The sequence below is a fragment of the Salmo salar genome, chromosome ssa02 (genome assembly GCF_905237065.1).
Source record: "Salmo salar chromosome ssa02, Ssal_v3.1, whole genome shotgun sequence".
Taxonomy (NCBI): Eukaryota; Metazoa; Chordata; class Actinopteri; order Salmoniformes; family Salmonidae; genus Salmo; species Salmo salar.
The window spans coordinates 15,658,515-15,672,960 of NC_059443.1; the positions used below are offsets into that span (position 1 = coordinate 15,658,515).

The 14,446-nt window shown below is 51.8% G+C and overlaps 3 protein-coding genes and 1 long non-coding RNA gene across 4 annotated transcripts in view; 2 read left to right on the forward strand and 2 right to left on the reverse strand.

Annotated features, from left to right (window-relative positions):
- Nucleotides 1-302: 302 nt before the first annotated feature.
- On the reverse strand, nt 303-3,447 carry LOC123727915 (uncharacterized). The gene is made up of 3 exons (XM_045698372.1): nt 3,356-3,447; nt 2,663-2,835; nt 303-988 (listed from the first exon to the last, which is right to left on the reverse strand). The coding sequence occupies exons 2-3, from the start codon at nt 2,828-2,830 to the stop codon at nt 524-526; spliced, it is 633 nt and encodes a 210-aa protein (XP_045554328.1). The 5' UTR covers nt 2,831-2,835; nt 3,356-3,447; the 3' UTR covers nt 303-523.
- A 104-nt stretch (nt 3,448-3,551) lies between these two features.
- Nucleotides 3,552-5,969, forward strand: LOC106570747 (uncharacterized). Its single transcript, XR_006759873.1, has 3 exons — nt 3,552-3,839; nt 5,189-5,401; nt 5,578-5,969. It is a non-coding gene; the product is annotated as an uncharacterized lncRNA (long non-coding RNA).
- Nucleotides 5,970-6,484: 515 nt separating this feature from the next.
- Nucleotides 6,485-12,093, forward strand: rnf41l (ring finger protein 41, like). Its single transcript, XM_014143231.2, has 4 exons — nt 6,485-6,692; nt 10,897-11,059; nt 11,222-11,342; nt 11,424-12,093. Exons 1-4 carry the CDS (start codon nt 6,557-6,559, stop codon nt 11,820-11,822), a joined length of 819 nt encoding a protein of 272 aa, XP_013998706.1. The 5' UTR covers nt 6,485-6,556; the 3' UTR covers nt 11,823-12,093.
- An 88-nt stretch (nt 12,094-12,181) lies between these two features.
- Nucleotides 12,182-14,446, reverse strand: part of virma (vir like m6A methyltransferase associated) — a 33,067-nt gene continuing 30,802 nt past the window's right edge. Inside the window, 5 exon segments of the mRNA XM_045712833.1 lie at nt 12,182-12,541; nt 12,702-12,854; nt 12,970-13,319; nt 13,419-13,582; nt 13,667-13,763. Coding sequence (XP_045568789.1) covers nt 12,366-12,541; nt 12,702-12,854; nt 12,970-13,319; nt 13,419-13,582; nt 13,667-13,763 — 940 coding nt within the window. The 3' untranslated portion in view covers nt 12,182-12,365.

The window sequence follows — 14,446 nt, forward strand, 5'->3', positions numbered from 1 at the left end:
GTAGGCGGCTGATCACTTTTTTCCTGGTTAACGAGTGTTGAACGCACCAATCACACACCCTGCCTGGTTAACAGTGTAGACGCTATCAAACACACCCCTACCTGGTTAACAGTGTAGACGCTGATCAAACACACCCCTACCTGGTTAACAACGCTGATCAAACACACCCTACCTGGATAACAGTGTAACACTGATCAAACACACCCCGCCCGGTTAACCCAGTGTGAAGTACGGCTTGCTACCTGGTTAACAGTGTAATGATCAACACATCTGTTTGTAACGTGAACAAAGGAAAAAGTCAAGGGGTCTGAATACTTTCTGAAGGCACTGTATGTTCTGAATTGACTTGCCTGCTTAAAAAAAATCCCTATTTTATTAGGCAAAATACAGTTTCTACCCGTGCCTCACCTTTTTGGGTCTTAAACTCAATCGTTAACCTATACAAAATCCCAGCATCTCTCAAACAATGTTTCAGAACATCTTTAGCAACAGCAGTGAAATGTAAACAATATATGCTACATAGTTAATTAACTGCATTTCGCTTATGGCACACCAAATGTTCCTGACTATTCTTACCATCATCGTTGGTTAGTAGTAACTTTGTTGCTTTATAATCAGTGATTTTCATCACCAGGATTTCTGCTTTTGACATACAGAGAGTAAATCCAAAGCTTACCAGAAGTACTTCTCCACATTTGAATGCATTAGATCTACACCAGGAATACCTGGTTTCAATGGCAACGTTTACTGTGCCACCACCACAACCCACCCCACCTCCCATGTCTGACTCACCAGCTGGGTCTCCAGTGTTCTCCTCTGTAAAGGAAGGGTCTTCAGGCTCTAGCTCGTTCTTCTTACCGTCTGCTGCACCCAGCACCCTGGCTAGAGCTCTGGACAGGCCTGGAGCTTGGGGGCTGCTCTTAGCCAGGCTGAAGGCCTTCACAGGCAGGGCAAGGGGCGGTGCAGGGGCTGAGAGGCTCCTCTGGACCTGCAAGGAAGGAGAACTGTTAGATAGGTCTGAGAAGGTCCACATGTCGCAGTATGAGTGAAACCCTTTACACAGTCTTGGATGAAGTCAAATCAATTCAAATGTTATGTCATATGCTTCGTAAACAACAGGTCTGGACTAACAGTGAAATGCTCACTTCACAACAGAGAAATAATAGAAAAGACACGTAATAATAAAATAGATACACAATGAGTAACGAGACGTTGACAACAAAAAAAGCCTTTCGTTAACTAACACCCCCCTACTAGCTCTGACTTTGCTGATAGCTACTTTGAGGAAAAATGTACTTACAATGACTGAGATGTGTGGTTGTTCCACCTAGCTATCTGAAGATGGATGCACTAACTAAGTAGCTCTGGATAAGAGTGTCTGCTAAATGACTACAATGTAAATGTAAACCATTGAACTTTTTTAAAACTAACTATTTAGCAGTCTTATGGCTTGGGGCTAGAAGCTGTTCAGGGTCCTGTTGGTGCATTGGTAGTGCTTGCCGTACGGTAGCAGAGAGAACAGTCGATGATTTGGGTGGCTGGAGTCTGAAAATTTTTAGGGCCTTCCTCTGACACCGCCTGGCATAGAGGTCCTTGATGGTAGGGAGCTCGGCCCCAGTGATGTACTGGGTCGTATCCACTACCCTCTGTAGTGCCATGCGGTCGGATACCAAGCAGTTGCCATACCAAGCGGTGATGCAGCCCCTCCAATACAGCCCTGTCGATGTGAATGTGGGTGTGCTCGGCCCTCCGTTTCCTGTTGTCTACCATCAGCTCCTTTGTCTTGCTGACATTGAGGGAGAGGTTGTTGTCTCTGACCTCCTCCCTATAGGATGTCTCATTGTTGTCGGTGATCAGGCCCATCACCGTATGTCGTCGGCAAACTTAATAGTGTTGAGTCGTGCGCACCCACAGTCGTGGGTGAACAGGGAGTATAGGAGTGGACTAAGCACGCACCCCTGAGGGGCCCCCATATTAAGGGTGAGCATGGCGGAGGTTGTTGCCTACCCTCACCACCTGGGGGCGCCCTGACAGGAAGTCCAGGATCCAGTTGCAGAGGGAGATGCTCAGTCCCAGGGTCCGTACCTTAGTGATGAGCTTGGAGGGCACTATGGTGTTGAACGCTGAGATGTAGTCAATGAACAGCCTTCTCACGTAGGTGTTCCTTTTGTCCAAGTGGGTAAGGGCAGTGTGGAGTGCAATGCAGATTGTGTCATCTGTGGATCTGCTGGGGAGGTATGCGAATTGGAGTGGATCCAGGGTGTCTGGGATGATGGTATTGATGTGAGCCATGACCAGCCTTTCATACCATTTCATGACTACAGATGCTACATGGCGATAGACATTTAGACAGGTTACCTTGGCGTTCTTGGGCCCAGGGTCTATGGTGGTCTGCTTGAAACATGTAGGTATTACAGACTGGGTCAGGAAGAGGTTGAAAATGTCAGTTTAGACACTTCCCAGCCGGTCAGTGCATGCTCTGAGTACGCATCCTGGTAATCTGTCTGGCCCTGCGGCCTTGTGAATGTTAATTTGTTAAAGGTCTTACATCGGCTAGAGAGAAGTAGCTCCAATATGACTCCTATGCTTAGTTAATTACTACAATAGTAATAGGGGTCACATTTGTGGCTAAGGATGAAAGTGAAGTGGACAGTGTGTTCACCTTGTTGAGCACGTTCCCCAGGGCGAGTTTAGGGGCCAGAGGCTCCAGTTCAAGCAGGGTACCCACAGGGGGATCAGGAGGACCAGCCAGTGAGGCTCCTGGAGGGACGAACCGGGGCTTCTTCGCCATGTTACCAAAGACCTGGCTGGGGGCCCCTGAGCGACGCATCCTGTCTGTGTGAGGGGATGTTTGTAATATTTGATCAAATCATTTCACATCTATTAGAGGGCTTATGGGTAGGGGTGGCCAACCCTGAGCCCCCTGGAGAACAAGTACTAGTGGTCCTGGGTATGCAGGCTTTTCTTCCCTACTGTAACACCTTATTCAGCTAGCTAACTAACTAATCAATGTTCTAGTAAGCAGCTGATTAGTAAAAGGCAGCTAGTTAAATAACAGATTTACATAACATAGCTATATATTACTTCCATTCAGTGTACATGGCCCATGAATAGTTAGTTCAGATCAATGAGATGTATGGGTTTATACCAATGATGAGTTTATACAAGTCATTTTTCGTTCACATATATACATTACGTTAACTGTTAGCTAACGTTAGTGTAGCTAGTTAGCCCAAATTAGTGCAGCTACCTTGAACATTTCAACATTTTCATCTCATCGTCTATAACAACCAACTAGCTTGTGACAATATGTTGGAAAGATAACATAAGGCATAAATGTGTGTTTCATACATACCTGTTTAGTCAAGCAAGCCTCTGCTTTACAGTTAGTTACAAGAAAACAATGATACACAACTCTTCAGAAATGAATTATCCCGCTAAAGTGGCGTAAACTGCTATTGGCTACATGTTACGTAGAGGGGCGGAGTCCAGTGTTAGTGAGTGCACTCGTTTTCTACTCCCGCGGCCCCAAACGGTGGAGTTTGCTCTAGTTCGGTCGTCTTCCGATAAGAAGCACAATCTGCCGCTGTCAGCCGGTGTCGTGCCGGTAGAGGTAAAACGAGTGTACATTTTGACTTCTAAATAATCAGATTTTCGTCAATTGATGCCATGATTAACTTCACCGATTTACGATAATAGGCTGCCTGCCCTACAGTAGGCCGTTCAGACTCATTGCATGGATATTTGTGTTATAAAATGCCACGTCAATTTGAAGGAGTTTGCGGAATTAAATGATGATTCCGATTGAGATGTCATCTGTCATGGACTGAGCCCTGGTGGTAAGTAAACTACTCTAGAAAATAAAAGTCAAATAAATGGTCAAATAAATTACATCCTGGCAAGCATTTCTGCTAAACCCCACACACTAAAAAGCAGGTACTGGTCAGAATGTTGCTGCATACAGAATTGATATTCAACATCGCAGAATAGAGAAGTTTTACCGAAATACATAAACTGCTATTGAGTTACACTAGAGTTTATATTTTCCATATTGTCATAATGCATGATATTAAAAATGCGTATTGAAAGCACATAGTCGATGGCCATGGTATAAGTAATGGGCTGTAGGCTAGAGAGCTAGGCTTTATATCCTATGGTGTTGCTGACATGTGGTGGCGATTTCATCATCATCACTATGATATCTCTTTGTTTATTGCCTATTTGGTTGACATCTCTCTCTCTCTCTCTCTCTCTCTCTCTCTCTCTCTCTCTCTCTCTCTGTCTCTCTCAATTCAATTTCAATTCAATTTAAGGGCTTTATTGGCATGGGAACAATATGCTTACATTGCCAAAGCAAGTGAAATAGATAATAAACAAAAGTGAAATAAACAATAAAAAAATAACAGTAAACATCACACTTACACAAACGTTCCAAAAGAATAAAGACATTTCAAATGTCATAAAATGTGTATATATACAGTGTTGTAATGATGTGAAAATAGTTACAAGTATAAAAAGGAAAATAAATAAACAAATATAGGTTGTATTTACAATGGTGTTTGTTCTTCACTGGTTGCCCTTTTCTTGTGGCAACAGGTAACAAGTCTTGCTGCTGTGATTGCACACTGTGGTATTTACCCCAATAGATATGGAAGATTATCAAACTTGGATTTGTTTTCAAATTCTTTGTGGGTCTGTGTAATCTGAGGGAAATATGTGTCTCTAATATCTCTCTCACTCACTCAGTCTTTCAGGGTTGCGATTTGATTTCTGCTGTGGGGTAAGAGTGCAGTGGGGATGTTGTCATGGAGTCTGTAATCCAATCAGAGAAGAGGAGAGCGTAATCCATGATAATCCCACATCCAAAGAGACAGAGAGGGAAAGGGATGAGGGGGAAAACATGTTTGTAGATATACCATGTTCCTGTTTGAATGGAACTGCCTTTGTAATGTGTTTGTTACTTCATCAGGACCCCTTGTAGAACACAATGATTCATCCCAAGGGATGTATCCTGCCAAAATGTCTGAATAAAACAAATAGATAAATCAGAATTACTTAGTAGGCCTAGTCTTCCTTTCATCACTTGCTCTTAGTGTGTGTGTGTGTGTGTGTGTGTGTGTGTGTGTGTGTGTGTGTGTGTGTGTGTGTGTGTGTGTGTGTAACTCTGTCTGTCTGCAGTCTCGTCCAGCAGCTGGCTGCCTGGGCAGAGGATCCCCGTTGCTAGGGAGACTTCACCACAGAGACGTGGCCCTGAGAGAGCAAATAGAGGAGGGGCCAGAAGAAACCCTCACCTAGGGTAAACTACACAGACAGGAGAGAGAAGAAGAGGTGGAGAGAGGAGAGAGGTCCAAAGAGGAAGAAAGGACTGAGGGAAGAGAGAAGGAGAGTCTGTCAGTCTCAGGTAAGGGTCAGTGTATTCTGTAAAATAGAATGCCAGTAGAATGGAGAGTCAGAGGGGCTCAAAAACGGAGAAAACCAGGAACATTGAGGAGGAAGTTAACACTGCTGTATGCTGCTGTATGGGTGGCTGGCTGTTTTTGCTCTGCATGGATCTGTGTATGTCTGTGTGTGCTGTAGGATGGGTTATGACCTGGAGAGGTTTGTGGGGTACGTGAACGAGGGGCTTCTGTGCTGTGTGTGTCGGGATGTGTTGGAGCGCCCCCTCCAGGCCCCTTGTGAACATGCCTACTGCGATGCCTGCATCAGCTCCTGGCTCATACACCACCACTCCTGCCCTGAGGACAGACTTCCACTGGACATCAGCACTCTGAGACCACTGCACAGGTACACACACTCCCACAGAAACACCCACGCAGACACATACACACTCACGCAGAAACACTCACGCAGAAACACTCACGCAGAAACACTCACATACACACACACACACACACACACTATAATATGGTTATTCCAACAACCACTGTCTGGTCTGTTAGGTACATCAAATCAAATTTCAAATCAAATTTATTTTTATATAGCCCTTCGTACATCAGCTGATATTCTCAAAGTGCTGTACAGAAACCCAGCCTAAAACCCCAAACAGCAAGCAAAGCATGTGAAAGAAGCACGGTGGCTAGGAAAAACTCCCTAGGAAAAACTCCCTAGAAAGGCCAAAAACCTAGGAAGAAACCTAGAGAGGAACCAGGCTATGAGGGGTGGCCAGTCCTCTTCTGGCTGTGCAGGGTGGATATTATAACAGAACATGGTCAAAATGTTAAAATGTTCATAAATGACCAGCATGGTCAAATAATAATAATCATAGTAGTTGTCGAGGGTGCAACAAGCACGTCCGGTGAACAGGTCAGGGTTCCATAGCCGCAGGCAGAACAGTTGAAACTGGAGCAGCAGCACGGCCAGGTGGACTGGGGACAGCAAGGAGTCATCATACCAGGTAGTCCTGAGGCATGGTCCTAGGGCTCAGGTCCTCCGAGAGAAAGACAGAAAGAGAGAAAGAGAGAATTAGAGAGAGCATATTTAAATACACACAGGACACCGGATAAGACAAGAGAAATACTCCAGATGTAACAGACTGACCCTAGCCCCCCGACATTACATGCGTAATGACCTGTCCAGGCTCCAGATCCGTTGTGTTAACTCTGACCAGGGCTGTGATGCCGTCTGCTGCCTGGAGACACTTCACACACACGAGGACGAGTGTCCATTCACCTTCATATCCTGCTCCTACACAGGTACTACAGCTCTGTGTGTATTACAGTCAGTGGAGGCTGCTGAGGGGAGGACGGCTCATGATAATGCCTGGAATGGATTCAATGGAATGGTAAGAAACATGTGGTTTCCATGTGGTTGATACCATTTCATTGACTCCATGCCATCCTCCCCTCAGCAGCCTCCACTGATTACAGTGTATTACAATACAGAGTGTGTGTAAGTGTATTAGAGAAATGTATAGTATACTACAAGTGTGTTTAGTTTAGACGGAGCAGAAGTGATATGACACCTGTGTGATGGGAGCAGGTGGTAGACCAGTTGTCATGGTGACATCATACAGAGCCCAGCTGGGATGAACAATGACCTTAGCTCCAGGTAGCAGTTGCTCTTTGGGTCAGATCTAGGATCATTTTACCTTAACCAAATCCCAACCTTTACGATTATGAGTGAAATGCAAATAAAAGCCCCTAGATCTGTATAGGGGAAACATCTAACTACTCAGGGAGGGATCCCACCTACATTTTTAATGAGAAACATCCCCCAGAGGATGAGAGCCAATGCAACAGATGGATGGGGGGGGGGGGGTGGTATTAGATGAACTCTCACGTGTTTGTGACCTGTTGTTGGCAGGTGGAGACTACATATGTTACCAGTGCGGTAGGTATCAGGGTGTTTGCGTTTGTGTGGTATTGGATTGGATTGTGTTTCATTCATTTGCATGATTAAAAACATAAATTCTTATCCTTCAATCTTCCTTTGACCTTTTGCTACTGCATCTCTGAGTGGGGGAGTGCCATGCAATGCAGTGGGGTAGAGGAAGGCGGAGTGGGGTAGAGGAAGGCGGAGCGGGGTAGAGGAAGGCGGAGCGGGGTAGAGGAAGGCGGAGCGGGGTAGAGGAAGGCGGAGCGGGGTAGAGGAAGGCGGAGCGGGGTAGAGGAAGGCGGAGCGGGGTAGAGGAAGGCGGAGCGGGGTGGAGGAAGGCGGAGCGGGGTGGAGGAAGGCGGAGCGGGGTGGAGGAAGGCGGAGCGGGGTAGAGGAAGGCGGAGCGGGGTAGAGGAAGGCGGAGCGGGGTAGAGGAAGGCGGAGCGGGGTAGAGGAAGGCGGAGCGGGGTGGAGGAAGGCGGAGCGGGGTGGAGGAAGGCGGAGCGGGGTGGAGGAAGGCGGAGCGGGGTGGAGGAAGGCGGAGCGAGGAGGAAGGCGGAGCGGGGTAGAGGAAGGCGGACGAGGATGAGGAAGGCGGAGCGGGGTGGAGGAAGGTGGAGCGAGGATGAGGAAGGCGGAGCGGGGTGGAGGAAGGCGGAGCGAGGATGAGGAAGGCGGAGCGGGGTAGAGGAAGGCGGAGCGGGGTGGAGGAAGGTGGAGCGAGGATGAGGAAGGCGGAGCGGGGTAGAGGAAGGCGGAGCGGGGTGGAGGAAGGTGGAGCGAGGATGAGGAAGGCGGAGCGGGGTAGAGGAAGGTGGAATGGGAGAGAGGAAGGCGGAGCCGGGTAGAGGAAGGCGGAGCGGGGTGGGGCGAGGAAGAGGAAGGCGGAGCTGGGGTAGAGGAAGGCGGAGCGGGGTAGAGGAAGGCGGAGCGGGGTGGAGGAAGGCGGAGCGGGGTAGAGGAAGGCGGAGCGGGGTGGAGGAAGGCGGAGGCGGGGTGGAGGAAGGCGGAGCGGGGTGGAGGAAGGCGGAGCGGGGTAGAGGAAGGCGGAGCGGGGTGGAGGAAGGCGGAGCGGGGTGGAGGAAGGCGGAGCCGGGGTGGAGGAAGGCGGAGCGGGGTGGAGGAAGGCGGAGCGGGGTGGAGGAAGGCGGAGCGGGGTGGAGGAAGGCGGAGCGGGGTGGAGGAAGGCGGAGCGGGGTAGAGGAAGGCGGAGCGGGGTGGAGGAAGGTGGAGCGAGGATGAGGAAGGCGGAGCGGGGTAGAGGAAGGTGGAATGGGTGAGAGGAAGGCGGAGCGGGGTAGAGGAAGGCGGAGCGGGGTAGAGGAAGGTGGAATGGGAGAGAGGAAGGCGGAGCGGGGTAGAGGAAGGCGGAGCGGGGTGGAGCGAGGAAGAGGAAGGCGGAGCGGGGTAGAGGAAGGTGGAATGGGAGAGAGGAAGGCAGAGCGGGGTGGAGCGAGGAAGAGGAAGGTGGAGCGGGGTAGAGGAAGGTGGAATGGGAGAGAGGAAGGCGGAGCGGGGTAGAGGAAGGCGGAGCGGGGTGGAGCGAGGAAGAGGAAGGCGGAGCGGGGTAGAGGAAGGGGTTGGGGGTGGAGCGAGGAAGAGGAAGGCGGAGCGGGTAGAGGAAGGGGTTGGGGGGTGGAGCGAGGAAGAGGAAGGCGGAGCGGGGTAGAGGAAGGTGGAATGGGAGAGAGGAAGGCGGAGCGGGGTAGAGGAAGGGGTTGGGGGGTGGAGCGAGGAAGAGGAAGGCGGAGCGGGGTAGAGGAAGGTGGAATGGGAGAGAGGAAGGCGGAGCGGGGTAGAGGAAGGCGGAGCGGGGTGGAGCGAGGAAGAGGAAGGTGGAGCGGGGTAGAGGAAGGTGGAATGGGAGAGAGGAAGGCGGAGCGGGGTAGAGGAAGGCGGAGCGGGGTGGAGCGAGGAAGAGGAAGGCGGAGCGGGGTGGAGCGAGGAAGAGGAAGGCGGAGCGGGGTAGAGGAAGGGGTTGGGGGGTGGAAGAGGAAGGTGGAGCGGGGGTAGAGGAAGGGGTTGGGGGTGGAGCGAGGAAGAGGAAGGCGGAGCGGGGTAGAGGAAGGGGTTGGGTGGTGGAGCGAGGAAGAGGAAGGCGGAGCGGGGTAGAGGAAGGGGTTGGGGGTGGAGCGAGGAAGAGGAAGGCGGAGGCGGGGTAGAGGAAGGGTTGGGGGTGGAGCGAGGAAGAGGAAGGCGGAGCGGGGTAGAGGAAGGGGTTGGGGGGTGGAGCGAGGAAGATGAAGGCGGAGCGGGGTAGAGGAAGGGGTTGGGGGTGGAGCGAGGAAGAGGAAGGCGGAGCGGGGTAGAGGAAGGGGTTGGGGGGTGGAGCGAGGAAGAGGAAGGCGGAGCGGGGTAGAGGAAGGGGTTGGGGGGTGGAGCGAGGAAGAGGAAGGCGGAGCGGGGTAGAGGAAGGGGTTGGGGGTGGAGCGAGGAAGAGGAAGGCGGAGCGGGGTAGAGGAAGGGGTTGGGGGGTGGAGCGAGGAAGAGGAAGGCGGAGCGGGGTAGAGGAAGGGGTTGGGGGGGTGGAGCGAGGAAGAGGAAGGCGGAGGCGGGGTAGAGGAAGGGGTTGGGGGTGGAGCGAGGAAGAGGAAGGCGGAGCGGGGTAGAGGAAGGGGTTGGGGGGTGGAGCGAGGAAGAGGAAGGCGGAGCGGGGTAGAGGAAGGGGTTGGGGGTGGAGCGAGGAAGAGGAAGGCGGAGCGGGGTAGAGGAAGGGGTTGGGGGGTGGAGCGAGGAAGAGGAAGGCGGAGCGGGGTAGAGGAAGGGGTTGGGGGGTGGAGCGAGGAAGAGGAAGGCGGAGCGGGGTAGAGGAAGGGGTTGGGGGTGGAGCGAGGAAGAGGAAGGCGGAGCGGGGTAGAGGAAGGGGTTGGGGGGTGGAGCGAGGAAGAGGAAGGCGGAGCGGGGTAGAGGAAGGGGTTGGGGGGTGGAGCGAGGAAGAGGAAGGCGGAGCGGGGGTAGAGGAAGGGGTTGGGGGGGTGGAGCGAGGAAGAGGAAGGCGGAGCGGGGGTAGAGGAAGGGGTTGGGGTGGAGTGAGGAAGAGGAAGGCGGAGCGGGGTAGAGGAAGGGGTTGGGGGGTGGAGCGAGGAAGAGGAAGGCGGAGCGGGGTAGAGGAAGGGGTTGGGGGTGGAGCGAGAGAGGCGGAGCGGGGTAGAGGAAGGGGTTGGGGGGTGGAGCGAGGAAGAGGAAGGCGGAGCGGGGTAGAGGAAGGGGTTGGGGGGTGGAGCGAGGAAGAGGAAGGCGGAGCGGGGTAGAGGAAGGGGTTGGGGGGTGGAGCGAGGAAGAGGAAGGCGGGCGGGGGTAGAGGAAGGGGTTGGGGGTGGAGCGAGGAAGAGGAAGGCGGAGCGGGGTAGAGGAAGGGGTTGGGGGGTGGAGCGAGGAAGAGGAAGGCGGAGCGGGGTAGAGGAAGGGGTTGGGGGGTGGAGCGAGGAAGAGGAAGGTGGAGCGGGGTAGAGGAAGGGGTTGGGGGTGAGAAAGACAGTGAGAGACTTTCAGTAGGTCTCAAGTGTTGCTCTCTTACTTCGTCTTTCTGTTACTTTCTGTATCCCTCTCCTTAACTCCTCTTTCCTCTCTCCACCTCCCCAGGTTGTCCGGTGCAGGTGGAGAGGAGGGGTCTGGAGTCTCACCTGTTGGAGTGTGAGTTCCGCAGCAGGGTGTGTCCTAGCGGCTGTGGCCACACCCTCCTCTCTGTAGACCAATCACAGCACAACTGTGTTGCGGTGCTACGAACAGAATTGGAGCTGCTCAGGTTTGTGTGTTTGAGGTGATGGATTGAGATATATTGAGATACAAGTCCTTGACAAAGCTGTGCCAATATTTACAATATTCTAGAACCTCAAGGGCGACGTCATTGCTTTTATACAATGGATATTGTGATTTATTGTGACACGTGTGTTTGTGTGTGTCGCAGGGCAGAGATGTGGGGTAAGGTGGAGGAGGTGAGGCGTGAGATGGAGTCGAGGCTGGACTCTCAGAGGAGACACATGGTGCAGAAAGAGTCTCTGCTGAAGAGCGAGGTGGAGGACCTCAAGGTGACACACACTTATATGTACTTACCTATAGGAATGTGTGTGTGTGTGTGTGTTATGACACATCCCTGTGTGTGTGTGTAGGGCCAGGTGTCGAGGGTGGTGTGTGATGTGCGGGCTCTCTTGGAGGCAGAGCGCCTGCGGAGACAGGAGCTGGCAGAAGCGGAGCTAGAGAAGAGGGAGCTACTGGAGATGTTCCGGAGCCTGCAGCCGTTCAGGGGCCAGCGGAACAGAGACAAGCCAATCAGAGGACTGCATCAAGAAGACGGGACAATTAGGAGCCAGCATCAAGTAGAACACCCAACCAGGGGCCTGCTGAGGGCGGGGCCAACACAGGCTTCTACCCAATCACTACCCTCGGCTTTGCCCACTCCAGCCTTATACCCGCCTACCTCCCCACAGCCAGGGGAGGGGTCACGTAAGGCCCGCCCCCGCAGCCTTACCCTCGACTGCATCAAGAGCAGAGAGGTCACCGTCATCTGAGGGGTCATTCCTAATGTTACTGGGTTATGTTCAGTACTGGGTTATGTTCAGTACTGGGTTATGTTCAGTACTGGGTTATGTTCAGTAGGCACAAATGAGAGAAAATGCTTTAACTTCCTCAATTCCTTCTTCATTTAACCGTCTCAAAACATTTTATCTGGTGTGGCATCTCCTGAACGCACCCTTGATGATTGGCAGATACCTGTGACATTGCTTCAACTCAAGAGAAAACCAGCCTGCTGAGATCCTAAATAAAGTCTGCTGAAACACCTCTGATCTCTGGTCCTCTTAAGGTACTATAGTCTTACTCCATCCATACTAACATACCACAGTGAGGAACACACTACTCCAGACAGCGCTCTCAATCACAGAACTTTATTGAGTCTGAACAACAATGTAAAAGAACTAAAACATACAACAAATTCCACACATCATCATCAATAGAATCCCACAGAGGACACGTTTCCATGGAGATGATGTACTCATTATTCCTGATTGGTCCGTTAAGAGCCGTGATGGGCTGCAGTCATTGGTCAGGTTTGTTTACCTGGTGAAGGAGCGAACGTGTCGTCCCCTCCCTCCTCCGCTGCCTCCCCCACCACTAAACTTCCCCCCCTGGGACCCCCTCCCCCCTCCTCCTCCTCCCTGACTCAGCCACGACAGGCCTGTACCCCCACGACCTCGAGGGGCGCGGTCCCGCGGAGCCAGGCGATATGCACCTGGAAGAGAGGGAGCGAGAAGAACAAGGGTGACCATCAGTAATTGTGCATGAAAGTATTATCTTGTATTCATGTTGTTCTCTGAATATGTGTGTGTGTGTGTGTGTGTGTGTGTGTGTTTATACAGTATGTGTGTGCAAACGAGCATGTGTGTGTGTACCTGCAGGCTGCTGGCGTGAGGGCAAGGGGCCGCGTGTGAAGTTGCTCTGCCCGCCCCTGGCATCACTGTATGTTCCTCTGTGGGTAACCGGTGGCAACGGACCACTCCACGACGTGCCACCTCGCCCACCTTCACGGCGGGCATTATAGTTACCTAGAAGGGAGGGGGATGGGAAGACACGGTAGTCAAAGGTTCTTTAAAAGACAACAGACCTACTTGTTAGTTTACAGCGATGTTTGTTTGTGTGTGTGTGTGTGTGTCAACATACCAGACAGCAGCACTCCTTTAGGCTGCGGTGGGGTGAAAAAGCGTGTCTGCTGGCTGTGGAAGGCAGCCCTGCCTCTGTTCCCAGTGAACAGGCCTCTGGTGGGGGGTTTGGGGGAGCTCTTTGGGGGTCGTTTGGGGGGCAACAGGCCCAGGGGAGTCCCAACGTCTTTAAACTCTGCCGCCACAAAGTCATCCACGTGCATGCTGGGAGGGCGCGAAGTGTTCTGTTTGCGCTGGCGGAAGATGTCGTGGGGGCGACAGAGCTGTCCCCCGAAGCCCCCCCTACCTCGACCGCGAGGAGCAGCCATCATGTGGGCTCTCTTAGCTGGCTCGATGTAGTCTGACTTACCACTGCAGGGAGGAAGAGGACGACACAGGCATCTTTGTTAACATGTGGGTCACATACAATCACATTATGTGCCTGAAGGTGATCAAAGTGTGTGTGTGTACCTGGTGATGAAGGTCTCGTGTTTGTGCTTGCCCAGCCTGAAGCCCTTGTTAGCTTTGGTATGACTGGGAGACAAGGGCTCAGACAGGAAGGAGCGTTCCAGCTCTGACTTCAGGTCCAACTCTGGACAACACTCCTGGGCCAGGCCTAGCAGGTCCACCTTCACCTACAGAGAGACAGAGAGGTTTACTCACACACACACAGACAGACAGAAAGAGACACACACATTCAAACAACACAGGTGTCTCACCATGTCTAGTTCAGCCTCCATGTCATCAGTGTGGAAGGGGGAGAACCACAGAGCCTTCAGCTGCTCATCCAACACCTCCGACAACACAAACACCGTCCTGCAGGAGAGAACACACACACACATACACACACACACACACACACAGACAGTCAGAACAGGACACACACAGCTTCGGGTCAAAACTGGGTCCATAGCATGTCAGTGGGGCATTCAAGACAAGCCAGATTCCCCAAACAGATTTTGAGTTCATACAGGCGCATAATTAAAAAAAGTTGATTAAAATTGCACTTTTGTTAAAGGTGCACTATGCAGAAATCGCTCTGTCATTTCCTGGTTGCTAAAATTCTAATAGTTCGCCTAATTTCAGTTTGTGTGACAAAACAGGCAGTATAGTGTAGATCTAAACCGCATTATAAACTGGGTGGTTTGAGCCCTGAATGCTGATTGGCTGACAGCCGTAGTACATCAGAAAATGACAAACACTTATTTTTACTGCTCTAATTACGTTGGTAACCAGTTTATAATAGCAATAAGGCACCACGGGGGTTTGTGATATGGCCAATATACCACGGCTAAGGGCTGTGTCCAGGCACTCCACGTCCGCGTTGCATCGTGCGTAAGAACAGCCCATAGCCGTTCTAAACTACAGGACTGTTTTGCTATCACAGACTGGAACATGTTCCGGGATTCTTCCGATGACATTGAGGAATACACCACATCAGTCACTGGCTTTATCAATAAGTGCATCGAGAACATCATCCACGCAGTAACTGTACATAC